The sequence below is a fragment of the Fukomys damarensis genome, unplaced genomic scaffold (assembly GCF_012274545.1).
Source record: "Fukomys damarensis isolate Sample0158 unplaced genomic scaffold, DMR_v1.0_HiC HiC_scaffold_37, whole genome shotgun sequence".
Classification (NCBI taxonomy): domain Eukaryota; kingdom Metazoa; phylum Chordata; class Mammalia; order Rodentia; family Bathyergidae; genus Fukomys; species Fukomys damarensis.
Window position 1 is genome coordinate 4,531,404 of NW_022900949.1, and position 14,935 is coordinate 4,546,338.

At 37.2% G+C, this 14,935-nt stretch overlaps 1 protein-coding gene across 1 annotated transcript in view; it reads right to left on the reverse strand.

The window, feature by feature from the left end:
• Positions 1-6,563: 6,563 nt before the first annotated feature.
• The window catches only part of LOC104860579 (olfactory receptor 7D4), a 100,716-nt gene continuing 92,344 nt past the window's right edge, over positions 6,564-14,935 (reverse strand). Inside the window, exon 2 of the mRNA XM_010621818.2 lies at positions 6,564-7,593. Coding sequence (XP_010620120.1) covers positions 6,630-7,593 — 964 coding nt within the window. The 3' untranslated portion in view covers positions 6,564-6,629. The remainder of the gene's footprint in view (positions 7,594-14,935) is intronic.

Sequence of the window (14,935 nt, forward strand, 5' to 3'; positions counted from 1 at the left end):
GGAAACCACGAATGACCAACATGGGAAAGAAATGAAAGGCATGAAAAAGATTCAAATACATATCCGGGAGATTAAAAATTGTTTTGCAAGTATTCACAGAATGAGATGATGTGAAGAGAAAATATCAGATAAAGAATAAAGGATTAGACTGGGGATTTACCTCATTCGTTCTGCGGCCTGACTCCCATGCACAAGGACCCCGAGTTCTATTCCTGGTTCAAAAAATAAAAGAAAATAAAACAGGATTGTGCGGTTCATGACAATGAAATTAGAGACCTCTTTAAAAAAGGACAATGTGCAGCTACTAGAAGTTTCAAAGTAGAATAACACAAGACTGATAGAAGTCCACAAAAAAGCAGGAGAAAGTACAAATGCCATGAAAAACTGTTCACAGAATTGAAGATAGAAAACTCCCCAAACAAAGTAGAAGAATTTGACATACAGAAATGTGAGGCATATAGAACTCCAACTCACCATGACCAAAAATACATCTACACCTACACATATAATAGGTAAGATCCCAGAAGACCAAGAGAAGAACAAAATACTGCAAGCAGTTAGAAAGAAATGTATCACATACAAAGGAAAGCCTATGAGAATCACAGCAGACTTTTCAAAACAAACTCTCAAGTCAACACTTGAAAATAATCTAAAAAATATCCTATAAAAAGACAATAAAAATCACAACTCCGTGAGGCCCAACAAAGTAAATTCATCAGGTAAGGAAGAAATTAAAGGGAAAGGAGGGCAAATACAAGAGCCAATGACAGATAATGAACATGACAAGGATAAGTCATACATATCAGTTTTCACCATTAAGGTTAGCGGCCTCAACTCATCAATGAAAAACAATAGACTGGAAGAATGGATAAAGAATAAAAGCCAACAATAATTCCTAGATAAATATGAATTACCAAAGTTAAAGGAAGATGATAATTCTGAATTCTAAACACCCCAGTTACAATCAGTGAAATTGAAAACATATCTTAAAAATTACCAACAAGGAAAATCCTAGGCCTGCAGGCTTCACTTCTGAATTCAACAAGACATTAAGAGAAGAACTATTTTACCACTCTCTAAATTTTTCAATAAAATAAAAAAAGGGAATCAATACTTCCAAATTCATTCCTGGAAACAACTGTTACTTTGATTCCAAAAGCAGAGAACAACCCAACAGCAAAACAAGAACTACAGTACCATCTCCTTAATGAACACAGAGGCAAAAATCCTCAATAAAATCCTGCCAAACAGAATACAGAAGGCTATCAAGAATGTCATATACCCTGACCATTTGGAATTCATCCCAGGGATGCAAGTATGGTTCAACATACATAAATTAATATATGTAATACACTATATTAATGGAGTGAAGAACAAAAATCATATGATCATCTCCATAGATGCAGCATTCAAGAAAATACAACACCCATTCATGATAAAAGCCCAACAGAAAATTGGAATAGATGTTTTTATCTCAACCTGACAAAGGCTAGCTATGAAAAACCAACAGCCATCATCATACTACATCTGAATACCTTCATGCTAAAATCTGGAACAAGACACAGATGTCCACTATCACCACTCCTGTTCAATATAGTTAAAGCAATATTAGCCACAGAAATTAGAAAAGAGAAAGATTGGAAAGGAAGAAGTGAAACTGTCATTATTTACTGATGATGTGACACTTTACATAGAAGACCCAAACTACTCTGTTGGAAGACTTTTTGCCTTAGTTAACAGATTCAGTAGAATAGCTGGATACATTGTCAATATAAAAGAACAATAGCCTACTTGTACACAAATAACAGACTCACTGAGAGTGAAATTAGGGGAACAATTACTCATAATAGCATACCAAAAAATGAAATCTCTAGGAATCAATCTAATGAAGGAAGCAAAAAGACCTCTACATTGAAAACTATAGCATGCTGTAAAGAGATATCAAAGAGGATATCAGAAGACGGAAAGACATGCCCTTCTCCTGGGTAGGAGGAATCAACATAGTGAAAATGGCCATACTACCAAAACTGCTATACAGATTCAATGCAATTCAGGTTGAAATTCCAACAGTATGTTTCACAGTACTAGAGAAAATAATCCAAAAATTCATTTGGAACCAGAAGAGACCTAGAATATCAAAAGAAGGGAATAGAGACATGACAGGGCCTATCAAAATTGCCAACTTGAAAGTATACTATTAACTTACTATGATAAAAACAGCATGGCACTGACAAACAGACCTGAGGATTAGTGGATGCAGAAACAACTGCTGACATACTCAGCTGCCTCATTTTTGACAAAGGGGACAAACATTCTGCCTGGAAGAAAGATAGCCTGTTTAATGCAGGGTGTTGAAAAACTGGATTTCCTGCAGGGGCTTTAGCTCAGCGGTTTGGTGGCCTGTTTTGTAAGGACAAGAACCCGAGTTCCCTCAGGTACCAAAAATAATAATAATAATAAAACAAAAAAACTTGATTTCCACCTGCAAAGGATTAACAGTAAAGCGCTATCTTTTACTAAGTGTTAAACTAAAATTGAAGTGGATAAAAGATCTAAATACAAAAACAGAAATATTAAACTTGGTGGAAGATAAGTTAGGTATAACTCTTGAAGATATTGGCACAGGAAAAGACTTTATGAACAAAACCTCATTGGCATGGGAACTAGAACAGAGTATGAATAACTGGAAATCTCATCCAATTAAAAAGAAGAAACAATTCAAAATATGGGGGAAAAAATTGACCAGCTCTTCCTTGGACAAAGGTCTAGTTTGTAGAAAATATAAAGAATTTAAAAAACCCATACCTCCCAAATTTAAAGATCCTATCCAAAAAGGAGCATTTGAAATGAAAAGTCATATATCAGACAAAGTAGATATAGCAAATAAACTTTTGAAAAACATGGTCAACACCACCGTCATTCAAGAGATGGAGAAAAAACACCACAGAGATTCCACCTCACTTCAGAAACAATGGCTTCTACCATGAATTCAACGCCTACCAAATGCTGGCAGGGTTTTGTGGAGAAAGAAATCCTTCTCCATTGTTGCAGCGAGTGCACATTGGTGTAACCCCGGTGGCAATCAACGTTGAGATACCTTAAATAACTAGGGTTACACATCCCATTTTACCAATCTATTCCTCGACTGGGTATCTTCCCAAAATAATTAAAAGAATCATATCACAGAGATATATGCACAACCATGTTTGTAGTAGCACAGTTCCTAATAGTTAAATCTTGGAAACAGCTGAAATGTCCATCAACTGGAGATTGGATAAAGAAGAATTTTTTATTTATAAAATAGAATACTAAGCCATAAAGAAGGAGAAACTAACGACTTTTATAGATAAATGGATACACATTAAGGTGATACTCTTAAGTGAAATAAATAGGAAAGAAATGCCTAAATACTGAATCAATTCTCTGGCGTTAGGTACTAAAAGTATACATAAGGATGAAAATGTATATTTGATAGTATGAAATAGGACAAAACAGTCTAAAGTAGTATGGGAAGGGGGAGGGATAGTGGAAAAGAAAGAAGGGATAAGAAATATTGGGGCCATAGCCTTAAATGAAATAAGTAGGACACACATGTAAATACTGGATAGTTTCTCTGGTGTGAAAAAGTGAAAGTGTAAGTAAGATCCAGTTTGTATAACTGATGATATGAAGTAGGAAAAAAAAGGGCTAAAGAGTAGAGGAAGTAGGAGGGGTAAAGGAAAGTAAATAAAGGAAAAGAAAAAACATAAGAAAAAGCAAAGAATGGAAACAAAGACTTTGTAAATAGGGAAGGGTAGTAAGGGTGAAGGGAAGGCAGGGGTGTGGGAAAAAGAAGCAAGAAACATCATGTAAAGATATAAAATCCCAATGATGAATGTGACTGCACTGTATACACAAAAAGTACCAATAAACTTCATGAATAAAAAAGATTAGGCAGCAAGATAAGCAACAAGTTTAGCATTTCAGAGTGAACAAGTTAAGGTCCTTCCCTGTACCTGCGTGCCTGTATTTTATATTGCCCTCAGCAAATGCTATCTTGCCTCGGGAGCACTGTGATTATGGCTTTCCCACACAGCCAGGAAGTCTGTACCTTTTACATACACCTGTCTTCCTGAGGCAAGGAATCCCCTGCACTCGGAACTGTGGGGCCTGTAGCCTGGCACCTACCAATCTATACATATTATGCGGGTCTCCAACTAGCTACTGTGAAAAACACAGAAGATGACAAATGCTGGTGAGGATGTGAGGAAAAAGAAACCTCAAATGCCTTTTCTGTAAATGTAAATGAATGTAGCCATTATAAAAAACAGTATGCAGGTTCTTCAAATCTTTTAAAATAGGGCCAAAGGATTTGACTCAGCTGTCCAGTGGCCTGCCTTGCAAGCGCAAGGACCTGAGTTCATGTCTGGTACCAAAAAAAAAAAAATCTAAAATAGAACTACTCCAAGATCTAGCAGCCATGTTAATGTAATTCTATCTGAAGTATATGCTATCAGCAGGCAAACTTGTGTGCACATTCCCTTTAGCATAGTAGCACCCTTCATAATAGTGAAGGATTGTCGTCAACTGTTATCAGATGAAAAAAGAAATGTAGCACATATACATAATCCACACATAAGAAGAGGCAAACCCTGATATTTGTAACATCATGGAAGAACCCGCTTGACATTAGGAGTAGTGAAAGTAAAGGAGCCAGACAGGAGGAGAACACCACACAAGTTCACAAGTTATATATGGATGGATCTTTGAAAAGCAGAACTCATGGAATCGCAGCAAAATGACAGCCATGAGAAACTGGGGCATAGGTTTACATAAGTTGGGATCAAAGTGAGCATTTCAGCTAAGACAGGAATAACTGTAAGAGTTCTATTTTACAACATCATGAATATGATTGATAAAAACAAGTTGTGTGCTTCAGAAAAATGGAAAGTTATCAAAAGGAATCGAGAAAATAATTGCAAAATACAGATATAAGTCAAATTTCCAAAGTATGTAATGACCTACTCCAAGTCAGAAACAAAAGGACCATCTACACGAATTGCTAAAAAAGGGTCAATGAGATGATTCTCAGAAAATATATTTACTGCCAACAAATACCTGAAAGGGTGCTCAACTCGTCGTAGAAAAGTGCAAATGAAAACACAGTGAGAGTCCTTCAGAGCCAAAAATTGCACTTTCTCTTTTAAAAAACTTGCCAAGCATTAGCAAAGATGTGAAGACCACAGGAACTTTATACATTAGAATGTTAAAAAAATCCAGCTACAGTAAAAATGCTTTTGCAGCTGCCCAAAGAATTAAATTCGTCATCACTATATGACACAGCTCTCCGCCTGCTATCCATATGGCCCAAATAATCGAGAAGCAGTACACTCCTGTGCTGCTTAGCAGTGAGGAGAGGTTGTGAGAAAAGCACCACTAGGCAATGTTGCCATCACACAAACTTTGCAGTGTGCATTTGTATACATGGACCTGGCTCTGGCCTCTCTCAGAAATCTAACGTTGTGGGGCCACTGTTATGTCCACAGTCTGACACTTAGCAAAACCCCACTGAAGTAAGTACATGACTGCATGGAAACAAATATGCATGCACAACTGCGGCTGTGGTAGTCAATCTATGTGAAAGACGGAAATTGTTCAAATATCCATCAGTACATGATTTAATAAAAAACTTACAGTATACCTTTAAAGTAAAATATTATTGAGTCACAGACAGGATGCAAACATGTTAAGCGGTGAGTAGTAAGATGGAGAAAAGGAAGTAGGAAAATAGGAGCGGAAAACAGAGGGAAGGATGAATGAGAAGGAAGAAAAGAGCAGAGATCACAAGGAATAAAACACTCTTTCACGAGTTATTCTAAGCATTGATATCAATAGGAACCATATAAGAAAAAGCGATTTCAAAGCTAGACTTCAGCGTTTGTGTTCCAAAATCCGATATTTTAAGAGGGCCAAAATGATTTATCAGGTGGAAATATAAAGGCACACACTCAAAGAAACAGAGTGCAAGATATCAATAGAGAGAGACATGCTAAAGTTTGGAGCTGGGAATATTGTTTTTAGTAATGGAATTCTGTGAATTGTGCATCCAATCGTTGTTACTACAAGAGGGACAGCGAAGTTGGGAATGTGTGCTACTTTCGGCTACACATGTCATGAATTCCAAACTTAGATTCTCTCCTTCTTGCCCTAATAAAGTCTTAAAAATACAGTGAGGCACAGTCCTGATATGGCTATCATTCTTATGGTCTCCATTCCGTTTCCTCCACAGAATGCAAGAGCAAAATCAAAATCAAATGAAAATGAGAAATATTAATATTTAAACCCAGTAATACATTTTGAGGAAACCATGAAATCAGAAACTATGGGGGTGGGATGTTTCTTCTTTAAGTTGAGGTGGGGAAAAAATATATGTATATATATATAAAGATGTGAACTTGGAACCTTATGGATTATTCATAATAAATGTTACAGGGTTACAAGGAACGTTTAGGGAGTTACATGGAAAGTATTGAGAGAATAACTGAAGAGAAATAAATGTGCAAATACACAAAAGAAAAGCTTTAGGGAACAGCGAGAGCAAGGTATATTTAAACGTCAGAGTATTTGCACAATGTCCATAACATCTGAGTTCAGGGGTCAATCAGAGAAGAGGCTGCTCTGCTGAGGAGTCTGTCCAAGGCCCCCTTCACATCCTTGTTCCTCAGGCTGTAGATGAAGGGGTTCAGCATGGGGGTCACCACCGTGTACAGCACAGAGGCGATCATGCTTGCCTGGGAAGAATGGGTCACAGCAGAGCTGAGGTAAACCCCAAATGCTGTCCCATAGAACAAGGACACCACGCACAGGTGAGAGCCACAGGTGGAAAATGCTTTATATCTGCTTTTAATGGAGGACATTCTCAGTAAGGAAGAGATAATCTGAGAGTAAGAGTAGAGGATCCCTGTGACAGGCAGTACACCTAGCAGTGCAATCACCACATATAGAAAGATGGCATTGACAAGGGTACTAGAGTTGGCTGCCTTGATAACCTGAGCCAGGTCACAGAGGAAATGGGGAATCTCAGTGACTATGGAGAAAGCGAGATTCTTCATCAGTAGAATGTGGATCAGGGAAGCCCAGGACATGATGATCCAACACAGCAGAACTAAAATGCCACAGAACCGAGGGTTCATGATGACTGCATATTTCAGTGGGTAGCAGATGGCCACAAAGCGGTCATAGGCCATCACAGTCAGAAGGAAATCATCCATTCCAGCAAAGGTATTTAAAAAGTATACCTGAGTGAGGCATTCTACATAGGAGATGCCTTTTCTCTGTGCCTGGATGTTCATCAGCATCTTTGGGATCGTGGTGGAGACAAAACAGATGTCCACAAAGGACAGGTTGGAGAGGAAGAAGTACATGGGGGTGTGGAGGTGAGAGTCAGAGCTTACAGCCAGGATGATGAGCAGGTTCCCGAGCACAGCGACCAGGTACATGGACAAGAACAGTCCAAAAAGAAGGGGCTGCAGTTCTGGATCTTCTGAAAAGCCCAGGAGGAGGAATTCTATGAAATATGTATAGTTTGCTTCAGCCATGTGGCTGGTGCATATGCTGGGAAGGAAGAAAAGGCAATATTTATGGACAGCCACTTGCCACCTCAAACACTTGTCACTTTACAGAATGATTGATGGATAGATGTTCTTCATTGTCTACTAGACGCAGCCCATGATCCTGATTGAATCAGCCAAGTACTTCACTTTTATTTTAAATATTTTACATGAATAGTTATATATTTTGAAATGTGTGTAACAAATAAATTTATATATTCAGAACTTTTAAAGTTAGAGAAATCAGTCTAACAGCATTCTTATATGAATCTATGGATCAACACATTTTTTTAGATGAACCTCCCAAAACATTTGAAGCCATTTCATAATCTTAATTTTTTATTTATTCTGGAAACTCTGTAATAGTGATTAAATATAAATTAAATCAAGCTACCTTTATTATTTGATGTGGCACTTCAAAAATTTTTGAAAGTTAACACCACTCCCTCATTTTTAGAAAATTTATTATTATTATTATTACTACATTTTGAGCATTAAAATGCCTTGTGTACAATATCAATAAATGTTTTGTGTTATTAATAATATTATGAAGATTGAACTTTCCATTTATGGTAATTGTTTAGATACCTAAATTTCTCAAGGAGCTGTATAAGCTGTGATTTATAAATTGGATTCTTGAGTCAAACATTCTTTAATGCACTTGTTATTTCATCAATACACCATACATGTGTGTGATCCTGAGAAAATAATTTCAACTCTGAACATGTGATTCCCTTCTACATTATTAGTCATGGATACTCACCATGAGGTCGCATTGGAGGAAGGAATTAAGGGGCATGTGTGTGACTGCTCTCCTTGGGTAGAGTTGCAAGTGTTTCATACTCGTGAGCTGCTGTTCTGAATATCACAATAAAGCTGTCCTGCATGAGTATCGGTTGCCAATATGCCACTTAACTGGGGCATCCACTGAGGATCAAATTTAACATAAATACAACAGGTGTGTTACCTCTTGTAAATGCCACGGAGCACTTTAAGTGCATGAAAGAGACTCTTCAGAAAATTTGATCTTCAAGGAATAGTAATTTCCAGCTTACTGGAGAAAGATTTTGAGTTGGGGGAAGAAAAAGAAAAGCATGCAAACAGCAAAATGTGATTCAGTAGAAAATAAAGTACCTAGCAAATTCAGAAAATTCACCTTCATAAGACTACATAAACATTTGGGCCATTTTAGAGTTATTATTCACTGTAAAGAACAGCACACACTTCCTCCTTTGCTCTTACTCCACCTGCCTCCTTGCACAGCCCTGAATCTCTCCATTGGCTGCACTTGCACATACCCTGTCTCCAGGATCTCCCTAAAACATTCGTTGGGATTTTGCAGAAGCTGGGACCGTACTTGTAGGTGAGGAGCAACCGGCATGTTTAAAATTACTAGCATCTGAACTGCTGAATTCTCAAGAGTTCCTCATTAAATAAATTGTTCCATTTTCTTTTGGCTCTCCAAATAATCAGCTTCCCTAGGGTGCAGAGAAGATAATAGAGCAAAAACTTCTAAGTCAATTTCACATCTATGTAGAGAGCAATAAATGAAAATGGTATTATTCCCTCCAGAAGGAGACACTGTTTTTTTCTTTTATTTGATTTAAATGTCACAAGCTATTCCCAAAAGAAAGTAATTTCTACAAGGCACCAAACCTAACAATAACTCTGTGTAGAGCCTCCCGTGAAGAATCTTTGAATGTTTGCAGAACATTTGCTCTCCACAATGTAAGTTTCTTAAAAATGTGTTAAGGTAGTTAGTGAAGTAATTGTCATTTGATCCCTGTAGTTGTAATACTTTTAAACACAGAGATATGTGGTATATACGTGGGATTTCTATATACACCAGCATTATGATGAAATATATTCTGCTGTTCTTTGTTTTCAAATTTTTATTGATTTAGTTTTATTTCTTTAATTTTTTGAGGGATGGAGGATAACTAAGCAGACAACGATTCTCTGTGAGGTGAAAGAAACATTCTATGATTGCCATGAGGGCTGTACACGTCTATAACTATCCTACAAACTGTTGAATTGTGCACTTGCAATGGATGAATTGCCTCACAAAAGAAGTATATTTCAATAAAACTATTTGAGGGAAACTAAATTCAAAGACATCAGCAAGTTTATTTTCTTGTGGTTCAAGTAGCAGGAGTAGTATTTAAAATAATGCATTACTATTTTTTAAAGTTATATACAGGACGTGATTTCATTTCTCCTAAGAAAATGAAATCATTTGGAAGTGATTATGTGTGTGTGTGTGTGTGTGTGTGTGTGTGTGTGTGTGTGTGTGTATGGCTGTGTGTTGTCAAGGATCCAAGCCAGGCCCTCACGAATGTTAGATAAGTGCTCTCCCTCTGAGCTATACCCCAACCCTGGGTGGCACTTCTTGATTGTGGTTAGGAAAGCACCTGTATACTTCAGTACTACCTACTTACAGTGTATTAGCACCAGGCAATTCATCAATCCTGTAAGTCCATACACTGAGGCTTATGGAACATGCTTACCATAAGGTAAACATCAATATAAAGGTTATTTTAGGGAGTGCAAGTACACCTCAGTGGTAGAGTTTGCCTAGAAGGTACAAGGCCCTGAGTTCCATCCCAAGCACTGAAACAATTAATTTTGATTACTTTCTGTATGAATCAATATGAGAAAGGAAACAAAGATATTTTATTGAAAATAGGTGATCAATAAGATGAATTGAAATTTGTCATAAACTCTATTGCTGCATTAAATAAATTTTTATTCTCTATGTGTGTGTGTATACAGAGGTCCGTCCATTCAATAAGTTATTTTTCTAGAAATTTTGCTCAGCTCTGTGAATAAAAATGTGGAAATGAAAAGATATTTCATTTCTGTATGAATATTCATGTTTCATTCAATGAATTTTTACAAAAATAATAGAGATGATTGTTAGACATAAAATTTGAGTGTGGGTTGCAGGTGTTCATTATTACTAGAATCGCATAGCAGACATCAAGTGCCAATTTCCATCCCCAGTACTGTAATAACAGTAATAAGAGACAGGAGATAAAGAAGATTTCTTTCTTTCTTTTTCTTTTTCTCCTGCTTTCTTTCCTTTCTTCAGTTTTCTTCTTTCTTGTTCCTATTTTCCCCCTATTTTTTTTGTTCTTGATTGTTCTTATGTCTACAAGAATGTGAATATAGTTTCTAGTTCTCCTGTTCCCATTTCTTTATGTTCTTGCTTTTATTCCTTCATTCTCTCTGACCCTCTTGTCTTCAGCAGTTTCCCAAAGATTACATGATCTTCCTGCATGCTCTAGCCCTACTGCTAAACTTTCCCCTTCCTTGTATTTCTCTTTCTATCTCTGACCCAAATCCTTTGAATTCTTTTTTTTCTGGGAAGTAAATTCACTATACTGTAGAGCTTATTTACTGAAAACATATTTCTGGCTTATCCTTGGTTTTGATATGTAACCTCAAATCTACTTCATGTTGTGGAAGGTGATGGAAATATAGTCAACACAGGTTGTCATATTCTTTTCTTTTTATACTGAGGATGGAACTCAGGACCTTGCATTTGCAAGGCAGGTGGCAGCACCACTGAGCTAAATCCCCATCCTAGTTCATCATTTTCTAAGCTGTGTTTGAAATTATTGTTGATACTGATTTTATTACTTTGACCAAGTGATGTGATTAGTCTGGTAAGTTGTTCTTCCTGGTATAAAAAGACTGAGATTGCTTAAGGGGCATTACAGAGGGAAAACTCAAATACTAGCCCTACATGGAAGACATTTCAGAGAAGTAGTCATTCCCTACGTGTTCTAAATACTGGCAATAAATATACTCACAATAAACAACAAACAAACATCAAGCAGGAATTAAACAAAATATATTGAGAGGAATTAATAGAAATGAGAAGACACATGAACAAGATGAAAACGAAGACTTCCAGATCAGCAAAAGCAAAGCCAGTGGGAAAAGAGATGAAACAGTCTGAAAGCCATCCCCGTAGCCTACCTGAACTGGTAACAAGGGAGGTAATGAAGGAGGACTGAAAAAGTGAAATCAGAAATAATTTCTCAGATAAAACAGAGATGGTGACCATAATGAAAGATATAATTAACAACTCTAGAGCAGATACAGATAAAAACATAGAAGAGCTGTGGAAAATGAATCCAGGAATACCCAATAAATGAAAGCATTGAAAAACATAAGGCACATCCAAGCAGATATCAAAAAAATTAAAAATTGCATTGAGTTTCCACAGTAGAATAAATGAATGTGAAGACAGAATTTCAGAGATGGAGAATGCTGTTAGCCAAACTGAAAAGATAGATTAAAAAAAAAAACAATGGATCATAAGAAATCAATCCATCAGCTACTGGATGATGCGAAAAATAGCTTAAGATTGGAACCTTTTGGATTAGATGTTCCATTTGACCCAGCCATCCCTCTGCTGAATATCTTTCCAAAAGAATTAAAAGAATCATATCACAATGATATATGCACACCTGTGTTTCTGGTGGCACACTTTGTAATAGCTCAAACTTGAAAAGAGCCCAATTGCTCATCAATTGATAACTGGATAAAGAAGATGTGGTTTTTCTATAAAATGGAATACTATTCAGCCATAAGGAATGAGAAATTACAGTCATTCATAGGCAAATGGATACATATTGAAGATATACTCCTAACTGAAATAAATAAGCCACACATATGTATATAACTAGTAGTTTCTCTCATATGAAAAACTACAATTGTATATATGATCCTAGTGGTATAATTGAAAATGCAAAAATAGGAAGAAAAGGGATAAAGGTGTAGGGGAAGTGGGAAGGGTAGGAGAAAGGAACTAGGGAAAAGAAAAAATATGAGAAGCTGAAAAAATGGAAATAAAGTGTTTGTAAAAGGGGAAGGAAGGAGGGGGTGAAGGGAAGCAGAGGTAATGGGAAAAAATAAGAACCAAGACCTTTCATGTAAAGGTACAAGATCCCAGTGATGAATGTAACTGTACTGTATACCTAAAATGTACCAATAAACTCAGTGATAAAAAAGAAAAAACAGATTGATTTGAGTCAACGAAAGAGGAGGAGATAACACAAAACTCCTATTAGACAAGGGGAAAAAAATGAGAGCCAATACCTGTCATGTAGAGGTACAAGATTCCAACAATAAATGTAACTGTACTGTATCCCTAAAATGTACCAATAAACTCAATTAAAGCTGAAAAAAAATTTTAAAATTTTTCAGAAGTAATTGCAGAAATCTTCACAAATAGGAAAAAACACTTTGACATAATGATAACTGAGCTGTATAGAACTCCAACTATTCATGATTTAAAAACATCTACACCTAGGAATGTAATAGTCAAGATTCCAGAAATCCAACACAAGAGAAAAATATGAAAAGCAGTTAGAGAAAATAAATCACATGCAAAGGAAAGCCCATGAAAAAAAATCACAGCAGACTTCTCAACACAATCAATTCAAGAACAGCCTGGAATGAAGTATTTCAAGCTCTAAAAGAAAACAACCTCCAACTCAGATTGATGTACCCTGAAAAGCTATCTTTCAAAAACTGATGGAAAAATAAGGTACTTTCATGATGAGGAACAACTTAGAATCTTCATGGATATCAAACTAGTACTCCAAAAAATTCTAAATACCCTAGGAGGTGACAATGAGGGTCACAACTCCATGAAGCCCACAGAAGTCAATGCAAGAAATTAAATGCAATGGGAGGAGAAACAGATTATGACAAGGATAGGTCAATGCATATTAGTTATAACCATCAATGTTGATGGTCTCAATTCACCAACCAAAAGAAATAGTTTGCCAGAAGGAATCAAGAAGCAAGACCCAACAATATTCTCCATACAAGAATCACACTTAACTAAAAAAAAAATTCATAGACTGAAAATAAAAGGATGAAAAACACTCCATGCCATGAGAACCCAAAAGAAAGCAGGGGTCGCTCTTGTATTTACAAAGTGGATTTCAAAGCAAGACTAATTAAGAGAGATAAAGATGGTCGCTACATCCTTGCAAAGGGAAGAATCTCAGAGGAAGAGATGACAATCTTAAGTATATATGTGGCAAATAGCAATGCATCCAACTATATAAAAAGGTATTAATGGACATAAATGGATGATAAAATAAGCACTAATACAGTAGGAGTGGGGCCTTCAATAACCAACTGTTAGAAACTGACAGATATTCTAGACAAAGCAATCAATAATTAAACACTAGAACTGAACCAAGCTCTTGAACAAATGGACTAAATAGATGTCTACAGAGCGTTCCACCCCACAAAATCAGAGTATACATTTTTTTCAGCTACACATTGGACATTCTCCAAAATGGACCAATATAGCTCACAGAATGTCTATGTAAATGCAAATGAATTAAAGTATTATCCCCTATACACTATCAGATCTTGGTGCAAGGAAATTGGAAATGAATAGGAAAAAAATCATAAGAATTTTAAATAACACCCTCCTGAACAACCAATACACCACAGCAGAAATTAAAGACAGCATTAGACATCTTCTGCAATTCAATGACAATGTCAACACAATATAATATTCCAGAATAGATGGAACACAAGGAAAGCAGTACAGTAAGGGAAATTCATAGCAGTGAATTGTCATGCGCCATTGTTTCCGGGCTCTTCATGCCCTGCATGAATCCCGGATGTGAGTCTGCCGGTGACGGCGGTTCGCGCATGCGCAGAAGGGGCGCTTGGCTCGTCAGAATGACGCAGGCCGGCATTGACCAATAGAAATGGGCCACGTCACCCGAGAGGCTATAAAAGGCAGGCTCGCGTCCGGCTCGGGGTCTTTCCGCCATCTTGAAGAATGTAGAAGAACCTCCAATAAAGCGTGCATCAGAAGAATCCTGAGTGTTGCGTGCTCCTTGCTGGCGAGGTGCGCGTGACAAGTGGTGCCGAAACCCGGGAAGCGACGACCATCATCGCAGGCATCAGCGGAGACCCCTGACTTCAGGAGGATTCAGAACTGAGCAGCAGGAGGGGAGGATCCACCAACTTTCCGAGAGGTACGCTGTCTGGTGTGGGCGGGTGTTTTAATTTGTTTACTCCAACAGGTTTAACTTTGTCGGTCGCCCACTTTCGTAGATAAGGGAGAAATGGGGAATTCTACTTCACAATCACTGGTTTATGCTTTACAAAGCCTGTTGAAGGAAAGGGAGTTAAAAATATCGGAGCAGGTTTTAAGGAGGTTTTTAAAGGAAGTGGATCGAGTGGCGCCCTGGTTCAGCGGTACCGGGTCACTCACGATCCCATCCTGGGAAAAATTAGGAAAAGACCTCCAGCGAGAGAAAGATAAGAATACCTTAAGACCGGGGGTTTTACCAGTGTGG